This window comes from Pieris rapae, chromosome Z (genome assembly GCF_905147795.1).
Source record: "Pieris rapae chromosome Z, ilPieRapa1.1, whole genome shotgun sequence".
NCBI classification, from domain to species: Eukaryota; Metazoa; Arthropoda; class Insecta; order Lepidoptera; family Pieridae; genus Pieris; species Pieris rapae.
This window is the reverse complement of record NC_059534.1, coordinates 7,050,513-7,065,406: the sequence shown is the minus strand read 5'-3', so window position 1 is coordinate 7,065,406 and position 14,894 is coordinate 7,050,513. Positions and strand designations below refer to the sequence as shown.

The 14,894-nt window shown below is 32.4% G+C and overlaps 1 protein-coding gene across 2 annotated transcripts in view; it reads left to right on the top strand.

Moving 5' to 3' along the window:
- Positions 1-14,894, top strand: part of LOC111001046 (DNA-binding protein D-ETS-3) — a 57,145-nt gene that overhangs the window by 24,825 nt on the left and 17,426 nt on the right. For both annotated transcript variants that reach the window (XM_045634180.1, XM_022270743.2), the window contains exons 4-5: positions 7,017-7,070; positions 12,643-12,714. In XM_045634180.1, coding sequence (XP_045490136.1) covers positions 7,017-7,070; positions 12,643-12,714 — 126 coding nt within the window. The remainder of the gene's footprint in view (positions 1-7,016; positions 7,071-12,642; positions 12,715-14,894) is intronic.

The window sequence follows — 14,894 nt, the reverse complement described above, 5'->3', positions numbered from 1 at the left end:
TGCTGATTTAGGTTAACTAACAACATAGCGTATAACATAACATAATGGTTATTAAAATCAGAACAGATCACCAGTAACGAGTTATTATTTCTATGTTCTAAATTATTGAACTTTTTGCCTAAGATACGTCGAATAAACTGTGATATAGCTAAAAATGCGAGTATACATGGTCTCAATAAAAAATTTCCTTTCAGAAACAAGAACACTTGAAACATTTTTCATTAGGTGCGAAATTTCAAATACTGCTGAATTCAGTGCAGATTCGATATCACTAAGTCAAAGGCTATTTTAACAGCGCTGTGAAAACAGATTTTTCATTTCGCGTTAGGGGTTATTTTTCTCATTCCCGACGAATTGATTGCGCCAGATGCTGTTCGACTTTTACAAAATGAAGGAATTGCTTTGATTATTCAACTTTTGACATTTCAGTCAAACAAAAAAATGTACGTATAACAATGTTGCTCTTAAAAAACCTATATAACTATTCGTATAGCATTATAAAGAAGTAATGTATAAAACTATCATGTTACTTTAATGATTTTGATAGATATGCTCGTTCGCTAAGAATCAACATCTACCTCAAAGAACGCGCGCCAGTAACTGAAGAATTCCTTTTCTATGAATTAAAAAGTATTAAAGGACCCGATGCATTTTCAATCTTTCGCCCGCACTGTACCGCTTTATCGATTTCGAATATTTTTCCCAAGTACGTTTAAACTCCCGTCTTTTAGAGTCTATTTTGACATACTATTTTTACTTCGCGCTAGTTAGCTTCATAATCGAGACTATGAACTATGAGCCTTTGTCCAGAGTAAAGATAATATAAACCTTTATTTAGTAGTCAATACCTATACAATAACAGTTGCCCTTTGTTGTATCTACATATTCTTTCTATAGAAAACAAAAACATTTGTATTTTTATGACCACACAACAATGTGACCTAGATTTTAGATTCAATGTAATTGAGCCACCTCCATCATTTCAACACATGAACCATCATTGGTTCTGACTATGATTTCTGGTGAAATTGTAATTGAATTATTGCTCAGACATATTGACTAAAAAATTCAAAATACCGAAAACATGTCCGCCGACGTACAACAACATTGTAGTTGTAAACGGTGACAGTTTGATTTGATTTATATAGATAAAGTAAGACAGTGTCTAAAATGCTAGAATACTTACCTTTTTAAGTTCTAATGGCTATCTAATTGTATATTTAAATTATAGCATATTAAAAATGTTTACAACAACCAGTGTACTTAAAACAAAGGCAGTGACGGGAGCAATTGATATAATTAATGAAACAAAGAACAATGTACAACAAAGGTCAGACGGTTCTATTGTTCGTTGAAAAATATGGATGAAAAAAACATGTGATGATGGAAAATTACTCTCACGCCAAATAAAACACGAAAGGAAAACAATCTGTTTTGGAGAAAGGGTATATAAACATTTATAATTAGTATCACAGTTCATCTAAGACACTGTATTACTTTTATATACGTAATTGCAATAATACGTAATGTATATACATAATAATCCTTGTTAAAAATACTTAAAATATTCCCTGTAAAAAAATCTAACTAACTAACGGCTGAATTAAGTAAAACTGTACGTAGTAAGTAAACATTATACAACATTTTATTATTAATGTATGTCATACATTGTACACATGGAAGAGTACATCTCTACCTTCAAATATACATTCAGGAACATTGGTACAGTTTGTACTACTTTAATTGATAAAAATATAGGTATATATAATGAGTAGGTATAACGTAAATTGGTTTTGGTCCTGTGTTGTGACATTTTCAGGCTAAATAGCTAACACGGGGTGCGTAGAGTCAGTAACTTGTATTAATTAGCGCGAAATTAGTTGCAATAGATTGGTGTTTCATTATTTTGTACTTGTACATTAATAATTAAAAATATAATCAGAATAAGATTGAGTATTCTAAAAGGCTTTACGAGTTGAAACGTTTATGAGACGTGAAGTACAATTACAAAGCCTAAACTTGACATAATCGCAGGAGAATGTTTAAACATGAATGAAAAATCGTTGTAATATGATAATTTAATATAAACAAATAATATTTATTGGTTTTTTAATCCGAGAAGTATCACAAAACAAATACACGATATATGTATATATATATTTTATATGTACACATATAATAATAAAATTCATAACCTTCTATTAGTACCTATCTAAGAAACTATCTGTTATCAATTATGCAAACTACGACCTTACAACCGGTGAGAATGTGCCATCCTTGCAAGGAAAGCTTATTAAATTTCTGCCGTAGAGTTCGATTGTTCTCTGTAAAGTTGGATAGTCAGAACAAAAAGCAAACTGAAAATGGTACAAAGCATTCAATTTTCGCCAAACCATCGACGGATAAGCTCGCTAACAGGCTGTCGCGGCCCACAAAGCCTCCTGATTACCAGCGCCGTCGGAGTACCTCGTCATTAACTCCCACCCCTGTTTATTTTTCTCAGATAAAGATTAGCTGTAGAGTTTTACTATTGGCGGCGCAGTTACTGGAAAAGGTAGGGGGCCGGTTAGGGGCGGGCATTGGCTAACGCCCGCCCCTAAGTAACGAATGTCGTCGGGTGCAGATGTTAGTTGAACGTGTCGGTACCGCGATGCGTGACGTACTTAAAATGCCGTCTACAATCTAACTCGCGCCATGCTTGACATCAAAGGTTCCGCCGACTATTTGAGTCGGTCGGGAACGTTTACCAACTTCTCGATGCTTTTCGGTGAATATATTTTATTATTTGTGAGTGCGATGTGAAGTGGTGTGTGGTTGCTTGAATTATATTTTTTAATAAATAGATATTATATTCGGAAACGTAACATTACAGGAAAGCAGATCTGATTTCATTCAAACTTTTTCACTATCTAAAAGCTTCTTCGATCAAATTTTAGACGATTCTGTTACATAGGTTGAGCTTTGAATGAATGGGTAGACACAGTAATATGTAATATATGTAATCTGACATACAAATATATTTTCTAATACTACCTTCAGCATTATGGTAACATAAAGTCCTTCTTTCTCAGGTTTTACGTATGTCTTTTCACACCAGCACAGTTTACATGGTGTAAAGGTACGACTGTGTGAAGTCCTGTACCTATAACATATACACTATTATTACTGTTATTGATTATATTATTAGCAAGTTTTTCTGAATGTATAGATAACGACCTGGGCTTCAAATACATAAGTTTTTCTGCTACAGAAAAAAACGTTTTCTCAATAAACACAAGTAGGCGTGGCCTTATAGAAATCGGCTATTAACTAGTTTCACAATGACTATGTATGTCTAATTTGACAGGGCTTAGTAGAGTTTGGTAAGAAGACGGCATTTCTTTTACTGAATCGTACACGTGTTATAAAAATCACAGAGTCAACAGTTTTAATATTTTTTTATCTCGTACAAGTAATGTTCAGTATTCGGATTACTATGAGTTTTATAAATATAACTAATACTTAATTTTCGATTCACGTTTGTTCTTCTCACTGGTTTGTGCTTTTAGGGCCAACCCTATAATGCCTATTTCCAAAATGATAAATTTACACGGCAATTTCAATAGAAACAATATTATCAAATGGAAATACACTAACACTTTAAAATGATATGTAGGATTAATTTCGGTGTTGCGTTTCGCACCCGCGGCTTAAGTGTACAAAGCTGGCACTAAGCACATTCACAACGTGGCGACATGAAAGCACTAAATGGCAGGGATTTTAAGGCAGTTGAAAGACCAATTTAGCACTTGAGACACCCTAGCTCACTAACGATACAAGAGCCATCTTCTTTTAATTACTTTCGTTTGAGGACAGCGCGTGAGTGGCGAATTTTACACCATCCTTATTTTTGATTTGCACTTCTCATAATGATAAAAATATCTAACGAATTAGTGATTTTCAAAAATCTTTCCGCTTTAGAACTTTGCCGCCAATTTCTCGACTGGTTTTTTCAAGTAGTTTTTTATACTAGGATCTCTTTGATACTAGAATCTCGAAGGGATATAACATAGCTTTGTTTGTAAGCAGAAAACCAAACATATTTAGGGCTGATGGAGATTCATCGGTGAGCCTCCTGCCCGTTTGCCCCCTGTTCTATAAAAAAAAAAAAAAAACCAGTAGCCATGTACTTGAAACCGGAGTTCTTCCTTTACATACATGTGAATTAAAGTTCCATTAAATTATTGGAAATTCACCTTATAGAATTAACATTAGAAGCTTTGCTTTTGTTTAGTTTTCTACCGGTACATTTTACATTGGAAATAGCTTTTCCATGACACTAACAAATTATTCTATTATCTTATTATCTTATATATTATTCTATTATTCTATTATTCTATTATTATCTATTATATTGTCGGCATTCATAAATTAATAACTGTACCAAGATTAAGAGTGTCTCTAGACATAGAATTTCCGCCGGCGGCAAGATTCTAATGTGGCGTTTTGCTAAACTTATGAAAAGATACATTGGAATATAATATCTATGCATTTAATTAATTTAACAACCGATACCTTTATAGCTAGCTTAGGAAGAACCTGTTTGAGTATTACTTACAGCCTTTTGGCGAATTATTCAATATTAATAATTTCTGTATATTTACATAAACCCAAAATTTATGTACCTAAACCTTTTTCAGGTATTATATATTGGTACAAACTAATTTCAGTTCAGTAGTTTTTGAGGTTATCGCGTACATACTGAGAAACGCGGCCTGACTTTCTGTAATCTAAAGTTCTCTCTGTATTCTCTCTCTTTCTGTATTCTAAGATTCTGTTTCTTTTGTAAGGTTAATTATATGAAAATATGTACAATAGTTTCCCTTCACCTTTTTTACTTTATCTGCTGAGTCACAGTATAATTTAACACGCTAGTATAGATATGGCTTTTCATCGGGATTTTTCATTAAAACTCCCCATTTATTTACAGAAAAAATGAGCTGTGATCACTGTTTCACTATATTTATTACTAACCGTGGTGTTATCAACTTTAATATAGACTTTATACACAAGGAGAAATTAGTAATTCCAACCATTTATTCCTAAATAGTTCTGCGTACAAATTCTTCTAAATCCTTCTTAAAAAATCAGTTAATACACTCTTGACTAAGTGCTATTTCATCTCTTTCTGTTAAATTCTTTTACGCTGTGTTAAAAACTAATTTCCTTTTAATAAGAGAAGTAGTCAACATGGCAAAAATATTTTGGCTTGATATGTAACTTTGTTGTTGTCTATAAGTGATTTACATAAAGTTTCTCTGCAAAGGGACACTAGAGAATAGGTACTGTCCACTTATTTGGATTTTACGACGGCAATTAAAAAGGCGATTGTAAATTGTTCTATATAGTTTTTGATTTTATGGATGGAAGCTAATAAATGTATTAATAATGAATAAGGAAAGTTTATAAATATACGTTACTCTTTAATTACAACCGGGTTAATTTCCAGATATCAAATATTTTATTTTTTAAGACTGTAGTATCATTTTAAATTAAATTAAAATTAAGTAAAAACAAATTTAAAATGTCTTTGATCAACCATTCCAATGGCCTAATTCACGAAATTCATTTAAAAAATAGTTAATATTACATTTAGGTTCATTAGCGAAGCGTGACTATAAATATAGACTTGGGGTTGACCTCTGACCATGGCGTTACGGATCAGAAACACCCTAAACATTGGGGTGGGTAAGCTACGTATAAATACATAAAAAACACTAAAACCAATTTCTTGAATACAGAGTAAACACTATCTAGCCACGCTCATGGAACTGCAGCATTTTCGGCCGTTATATTAACAGAAACGTTACAACCATAACATGGCAAACCAACCAAAGTGAAATAGATTATTTAAATTAAATAATTAAAAGACTTGGAGTCAATGTAAGAGAATAAACAATGTAATAAGTAGAATTGTATTGATTAAATGTAAACCAGTTTTTTCTTTATTTTCTTGACGTTATTATATTGGTATCAGCCCCAAATTGCATCCGTTTCTTTGGTTTTATATACACGTTCGTGATCAGCTTTCTCATAGCAACTTCTCAAATTGTAAGTCATCGGTTTACACAAGTTTGAATTTACTGTATGATTCTAATTTCGGCCTAAGAGTTACCGGATTCCTGACTAAAATGAGTTTTTATTATTTGAAACACTAATTCTTTTGTAATTAATATATATATGATAAAATTAAATAATTTCGTCGAGTAAAAAAATAATACACAAGATGAGTTTAAGTTATGATCAGGTTCATCAGTGTTTCTGATCCGTAACGCCATGGTCAGAGGTCAAACCCAATATATAGTCACGCTTTATTAATGAATCTAAATTTACACAACCTGAGTCATCTTGAGCCTCAAGAATCGGATACTATTGATGGAATATGAAGTTTAGAGCTTTAGCCAACTTTAAAGAAATGCATTTTTAATGCAAGAAAAGAATATTAAGATTTTATGACTATTAATTTTAAGTATGTTTACGACTTAAACTAGAACAAAGCTTGACCGCTATTATCCAGCAACTTGCCAGGAGCTAATAACAGGCAATATCAATTTCTATTATAGAATGTGACTGTCATACAACACAGCATGACTATAAAAGGAAATAGAAAATGTAATATATTAAAAAAAAAACAATAAAATAGTTTTTTTTATCTTCATTTTAAAAGAAATTGTGACTTATTTATTAATAAAATAAAATAATAATAATCCATTAATTTAGACTACGTGTATTATATTAATCAATATATTAATTCTGGCCAATTATTAAGACTTCGTTAACCGTTTATTAGTCTTGTTTGGTTATTATTAATAAATTATTAAGGATTTGGTAAAAACTTTTAAGAGAGGTCGATTTATCGAGCACCTACTCCTAGAATACTTTCTTTTCTATCTTCACAGGTATCCCTTATATACATATAGGCTTAATGCTTAAGAAATTCCTTGACAATTATAAAGCTGTATTTTATTATTTTTCAGATGCATCGTACAAAAGCTCATGGTCAACACATGCAACGACACAGGGTTCACAAGGTGAGTTGATGCGTTTCCTTATTACGTCCTAGTAATATATGAATTCTTATGAAATCATATAAAATAAGAGAAAGTAGAGATATGCAAAAGGGTATTTTAATTTAATTTCACATTCTTGTTCTTGCCATTACTGACTCTTCAGTATGTGGAGTATTTTTGATCGTATAACGGTGAATAAACTTTTATTTAAGTGCATTTATCTATAGAGACTGTACGTGTATTTATTATATTTGCATTAATTTGAAAGAGACGCCCGAGACGACGTTTTAAGCCATTTTCTTTGACTATGTGATCCTGTAAATGATATGTATCATTTTTAATACATATTGTTATAGTTGTTTCAAATAATGTCTACCTCAAAAGGATATATACATTTTATTCGATTATAAATTAGACGTAGCGTTTTCGAATTTAAAAAATGTTGCTGACGTGTTCTCAGCTGTAACACAAAAAACGCAAACGATTAAGTGAAACATTTCAATTATATACAATAATGCAAGTTACATGCTCGTTAATTTTAATATTTTTAACGCAAAAACCTCCCTAAAACGTAACACGCAAGCGTATCGCGACGCGCGTCCGCCACGTGCCACATTCAAATCAACAATACAACTTTAATTCTTTGATTGACATTTACAATATTTCGGTAAGTGATGCAATATTGCTATGATTATCATTTTGAAGGGGGATTTATTATCGGTACGCTTCGATGCTGTTTTCTCGCTTGACTTGTCTTATAAAGTTACATTATAATCAGCGACGAGCAATTGTTCATCTTAAATGATTTAGATTGGTAGATCTCTGTATTACCTATTTACAAACTACGCTCTTGCTCTGTAACTTACAATAGCATCAGTCAATGGCAACGTTTTTGTATCCAATTTCGTTGTAGAACTCAATATCCGTAGCTTTCGAGCCACGAACAACGATACAAAATCTCAATATTCGATCGGTTTCACTATTGGTAGTTACATTGTTAAGTTGAAAGCTGTCATTCTGCGACCAAACCTACATAAGGCTTCATATAAAGAACTAAATAAACGCGTTGTGGGTATGTTTAAAAGTGGCACAGTACAAAATATTTGCGTTCTTGATCAAATCAGAATGTTTAATTTGACCATTTTATCTAATAATTACATCTTTCTTTGAATTAAGTATTAAAACACGCATATAGCCCTTTTTAAAACTATTTTTTATGGAACACCTAATATTGTATGATGCCAATGGACACTGTCAATGCCAGACTGTGTTGTCAGCCATTCAAGAATTTCTACGTTCTATTTTTAAGGGACCCTAAGTCAAATTTGTTGGAATGGATCGGAATTATGCAATTCCTTAGCGTCATACAATTACGTTGTATTTTATTGTAATCAATATTTTGGTTTTGTACTACGCACAGGAAGCCACGGGGTCAACAGCTAGTTTTTATATACTTAAAGGCTTACAATTTGTGAGCAGTTTTGGCCTAGTACCCTAAGCATGTGCCTATAATATCAACATTGAGATTGTGAGCTCGTAGAATCATGGCTGTGCACCAATGGAATTTTCTTTCAATGTGGGAAACCGAGAACTTAAAAATTGAAGACAGTATGTGTGTGTCAGGCAGACTGATCAACTATTTCCGTCCGTCTATTAAGAAAAAAAATATTACGAAACAGATACAGAACATAGAGTCCTAGACTGTGAGATTGCAGCGCCACGGTGTTTTTTTATTATGTTAACATGAAAGAGAAATGTGAACGTACGTTATGTAAGCGTTGGATGCATTTGCGCAAACAGCTAATTTTTATATTAAAATTATAAATTGCAACAATAGTTATATGAATACAATGAAACAAATCTGAAAGAGATATTAAACATTTGGATTAATGTTTCGAAGTCTAAAATCATAATAAGAAATTTGATGACACCATTTAAGCTTTTAACCTTTTCATACATTGATTAATCAATGATTAATGACGGAGAAGAAAAATATAAAAATTGTCGTCGCGTCGAGCCGTGACTTAATGCCCCTATACAATGGTTACAAACGATTTTGTCTCGCCCTAGGGAGGCTATTATACTCACGTCGATTATGAAATCAGTCGATAATTCTCATAGAATGCTTTACGTCCAAAAAATTGATAGAAATGTTTGCGACTATATTAAAAAAAAATACATCCCATCACATTTAGAAAAAAAATATCATTATTATATAGAGAGCAATTGTTAGTGTATAAAGATGAATAAACATTAAATATTAGGCATTAGTTATAAGTAGTTGCCCAAAATTATAACAAATAAGCCCTCATTTTTAACCTTTACACCATGACCCCATAAATTATAAATATGGGGCGACATTATTTTAACTAAATACTATTCATTATCTGCGATTTGTACGGTGACGCCTCTAATGACTTAATTTGCCGGTTACTTGGTTATTGAGTTGTAACAACAGTTTTAAAAAAACTATACTATGAAAAATCTCATTTTTTTTAATAATCGAAAAACCTCCCAGTAATTTACATAACTGGGAGGTTTTTCGTTAAGGAAAGTCGCAAAGAGAAAAGATTTGTTAAAACTGGGGCTTTGTTGAAAAGAGCGAACGGCGGCTACGAAAATTAACTGAAAGTGGTATTCCTGTAAGTTTTCTGTACTCTTCGCTCTTATCCGATTTAAGTTAGCGTGAAAGGGATAGTCTGTCGGGTAAATTGCTTCAGGCCCTGTAGGGTAGCCGTAAGCCCCTATTGTTTTGCGTGCCGTGAAGCGAAAACGAGTGCTATACGTTTCTATGGTATATTAAAGCAGAGATTTGTAATTTAAAATGAGAATCACAACGTTATCCGACTTATAATTTATTGTTTTAAATATCATTAGGTTTTATAATTCAACAGTTTAAAGCATTTGATTAGAACATGCTATTTTTACCACCTTTATACTCGATCAGTGAAACACATACACGACGTTATAACCTCAAGTTTTATATTAGGGTCTTAATTTACTGAGTATTAATTTATTTTATTTATTAAAAATAATATTATATATACTGAGAGTTGCAGAAGATTGAAGATGGCTTACGTCCATTATGACAAACTTGAAACAGTTGCCCGTAAAATACAAAATAATGGTATATGTTTGTTAATTACGGCATATTTTCTAGTATCTGAGTAAAAAATTGTAAAAGGCGATAATAATTTAAAACAAAGAAAGTGGTTTTGGACACCAAGCTTCTACCGTGTTTTAGTAGGACGTCAAAAAATTTACGGCCGCAGAAGTAAGATAAAGCAAAGAGCTTTCGATGGTTGGCTTTCTAATAATTAGGTTTAAGACAACAGACTAACGGACAAACGGTTAGTTAGGTTTGGTCCCTACGAACGACACGCTTGCACAGGTCCCAAAGGGCGGATGATCGTAAGCAGTTGTCATCAGCTCGTTGATTTTGCCAGCAGAAAGTGACTGCATCTTACCTAAAAAAAAACAAAAATTGGATTACTCTTAAGACAAATTCTAATACTACAAACATATAAACAGTAAAACCAACCACTTCTGTAAAATTTGGGTTAATATAAAAGCTTATTATTATTATTTTTTGTGTTAAAATAATAATACGATTTCGGACCGTGCGTTGTTCGTAAATTTCTTGTTTAGCAATAGCTAAGCATGTTAAGTGGAGCGAACTATAATCTACAAAGGGTTTATAACCACCGAGTTATAGTCAGATCAAAGGGCTCGTGTGAAAACATTTGACAAAGGCGCCAGTTTGCAAATACAGCCGTAGGCGCCTTATCACGTAATTTTTGTGACTAACAAAATGAATAATATGGGGCAAACGCATGTAACGGGAGGCATTATTATATATTTATGAGCAATAAGAATTACTATTCCGTGACTGAGATATCGATTTTTGGATCTTTGACTTTATTGAATCCATACAGGACCGGCAATCAGATTTTGAAGCTATTTTTTCTTAGAAAACATTTGTTTAAATTTAATTAATTTTAAAGTGAAAACTAGTCCGTCGTAAAACGTATAAGAAGATTTTGATAAAATCCGTACTCTAAATAACATTGGAATGTTAAAATATTCATCCTTTGAAGAGAATCCAAAATAATCATACTAGTTTGAGTAAAATAGTATGCGAGACTGAATAAAGGCAAAATAACTCAGTATACTATCGAATTACATAGTTGATCGATGCTGAGGGATAGTGTATTCGCAAACAAGCAGTGAAAATGTATAGCATAGAACAAAATGGATATACATTTTTTCTATTTCACACTGATGATATTTAAAAATCCACTAAAAATTGGTTTGGAAGAAGGCTGATGTTACATATGTAACATCAGCCTTCTTCCAAACAATATTGTAGAATTTATTTCTTTTATTATTTTACGATGCCTTCATATTAGCTATAAAGTGCCTGTCAACATACGCTTAGTGTTTATTTAATTCTGTATATTAAGAACTGAGAAGATAAAATCATATACTATATTGATTGAACTTAACATTGTCCTCAAATCCACTGTTTCAAACAAATCAGTAATTTATTTGTTATTATTGTACTTTGAAATTTAAACGTTCATTTTTCATGCATACGTAATAACACTTTGCACTTACTGGTGTAAATTGACCGATAAATTTAAATAACAGGACAATTTCAAAATCAAACAATGCGCGATGATTTAGGATAACTCCCAATATCAAATGAGCGTAGAACATGAAATCAAAAATGCACCGAAATCAAAAGGAGTTTCCACAATGTTGCTCTAACACTAACGGCGCGTGAAATCCTATTGTGAGCATCAAAGAGAATATAAACTTTGAATTATGACACATGCCGAAAATAACCTTATTCACGTGTAATAAGATTCAAATTTCAGTGATACCACAGTTCGCTTTGCCTGAGGCGATGTCATCCCCTAAAGAACATTGGCCTGTATTATCTTCACTGATTCCAACGCCCCAGGCGCGTTGATGAGGTGGCCGTGTTAATTATAAAACAATTTGCTGGTGATTATGTCAAAAGCAAAAGTATGCCTTAATTTTATTTGGTTTTAGTATTGTCTTAATTACTATAAATTGAAAAGTATTGGTCATTACGTACCGTTCCAACCCTGGTTGTACATCAATTTCGACTTATATAAATATTATGTTCGCAATTAAGACTTTCTTGCGCGGCGAAGGAAACTCGAAGTGTGTCCCACAAGTCTGACCACCTCCTTGCCTATTAAGAAACAAGAGAAGAGCGTACGAATTCTTAAAGAACAAACAACTACTCGCAAGGCTTCGGACATTGTGAGTGTCCATGAAAAGCGGTTTTACATAACATCTTGAGATTCTACTACCCCTAGTTCTATAATAATATTAGCGTACAGTATGCATCAAAAAATAACTCAAGCCGCTAAATGAAATTTACTTACATCTTTCTCCGTAATAAACATAGACATTGTGAACTTATTCCTATTCGTCTATTTATTCTGAAATATCGTTGTCCTTATCACTCTCGTGCCATTATATCAATCCTAAAACGAGACATAACAGCTTAACCTCAAAGTTTTGTAAATTTACTCTATGTTAATTTTCCTCGTTCTAGGCTATGGAACAAATTCGTTATCGGCGATGTCAAAATCCACACTGGATGCACATACACATCTGAGGCAGCCAGGTAAGAGTGAATTCTTTTAATACTTACCAAATAGTTTTATTAGTATAATCCTTTATTCGCATTTCTCTTATTTATAAACTCTTCAATTGTAGTAACTAAATTGTTATTAGAATTTAACAAAAAGGAACGAAGGAATACTTCAAGTTAAAATACTTTAATTATATTTTGTTTATGTTTATATTGTGAATAATATGTGTATTGTTCAAATCAAATTTGATGTTAGTTTTATCTAGACATTAAAATAAAGGGGTCATCTCAAACCTGAACATGCTAAAATAGAATAATAGTTTGTAAGATTATAAACTGTTTATTAATTATACAACTCTAGTTATGTACGTGAACAAGAAAAGATTGTAGCACTAAATTAATATAGATAATACTTATAAAACATTTTCTTCGTTTCTATCCTATTTACTACATGTGACTTACAAGAGGGGTGTTGGTTAACGCCCAAAACCAAAAACCTATCTCATTTCCATTTATCCATCTGAGATAGACATCTTAATCCAAATAGTGATAAAAGTGTGCCAATAACCACTCAACGGATTGTAATAGCCATATGTAGATACAAGCTATCCATGGTAGGTCGGAACGGTGTATGCGGATAGACCTTGTATGAAAGTGACAGTTCAACTGTGCCAATATCCTATCTTAGGATTTTAACTTACACCAGTTTTTAAAATACTTAAAAAGCTATTTGATATGTTTTAAACATAGACATGTATATTTAATATTATTTGTACGGTTTTATTTGGTTTATATTGATTATCAAATATGAATGAAAAGAGCGCAGGTATTGCATTCGGTCCGTCGCCAAAAATGGATTGTTTTTGTAAGATTTGGTTATTGGGATGCAGTTAGGAGATCGATCGAATATCACGGTCTGATCTCAGCTGGTTTTCAAACTGAGATCAGACCGTGACAGTCGTGGATTAATTATTTGGTTCGGACGTTAGCGTCTTAAGCGTGCGATCCTTATTCCTGATGAAGTGAATTTTCTTTCTAAAATTCTATTTATATGTCCGCAGTTAGCATTGGCTCCCATTGTGAAAGCACACCGTTTGTTGTGTCAGACTGAAGGCAGATCGCCAACTGGTCTAAAAAACAAAATTATCTAAAAAAACGCGTGCGACCTGAGGCCAATTTACGGTTGGACCGTTACTAGATAATTTTTAAGTCACAAAAGTCATGGTTTCAGTTATGTGGCAATTATCAATTTATGGTCACTATAATGAAATGAACATCGCTAAATAAAATTGCAATTTTTCTTTCTGTAAATGGCTGCTTTATTGTTATTAGTATTTTAAGAATAATAAACTTGTCTATGGTACAAGCCCTATCTTACCAACCGAATATTCCCATTATTTATCGAAAAAATTTATAACATTCAAAGGAGATAACTATAAATTTTATTGCTTGCAAGCTCGGTCAAGCTTCGTATGTTTGTTGTCCACGGTCAGTTACCCTGGGCACATTTATTTGTTCCTCCGTCCTTTGTATCCAAACATATTCTTGAAGGGAGGGTCAAAATGGCAATGAAAAAATATACAATAAATATCACATTATAATGTATGGTACAATTCATTGTTTTTGTGATTGATGTGTGCTTCCGATGATTAAGTTGAATACGTAACTGACTAATCTACCTCGTGAGTGTTGAATTTTAAAAATTACGCATATTTAAAAAACACTATTACCTAACATTATTGATTTTCTGGAGAGAATAAAAGCAAAATTTTCTATTAAGGCCCTATCCCTCCACGAATCGCTGTGTCAAACTCGGGATGGACTGCGGTGGGCAGTGGAGAACTGGAGCCGCCGGCTCATAATAATAATTAGTTATCTAAAACATAAAATTAATGTAATTTTGACAATTTGTTTTCTTCAAATGGATTACTTGCCTTGCGATAAAATATATCGTGTAATTTTACAAATAATGTTCAATATAAATTTGCGTCATAAAATTGTATTGACATTGGCTATGTTTGGATTTTTTCTATCGAGCGAAGTTATTTTAATCGTATATTAATCTTTCAAAATGGATACATAAACTACTCAACTCCACCATATATTTTTTCCATTCAGCCAACATTAAGAAACCATGACAAAAAATGGAAAGAAACAATGTACTTTTTTGGAGTTTGGCGACCGAATAGGCCCTTAAAATCCTTTCAATACCT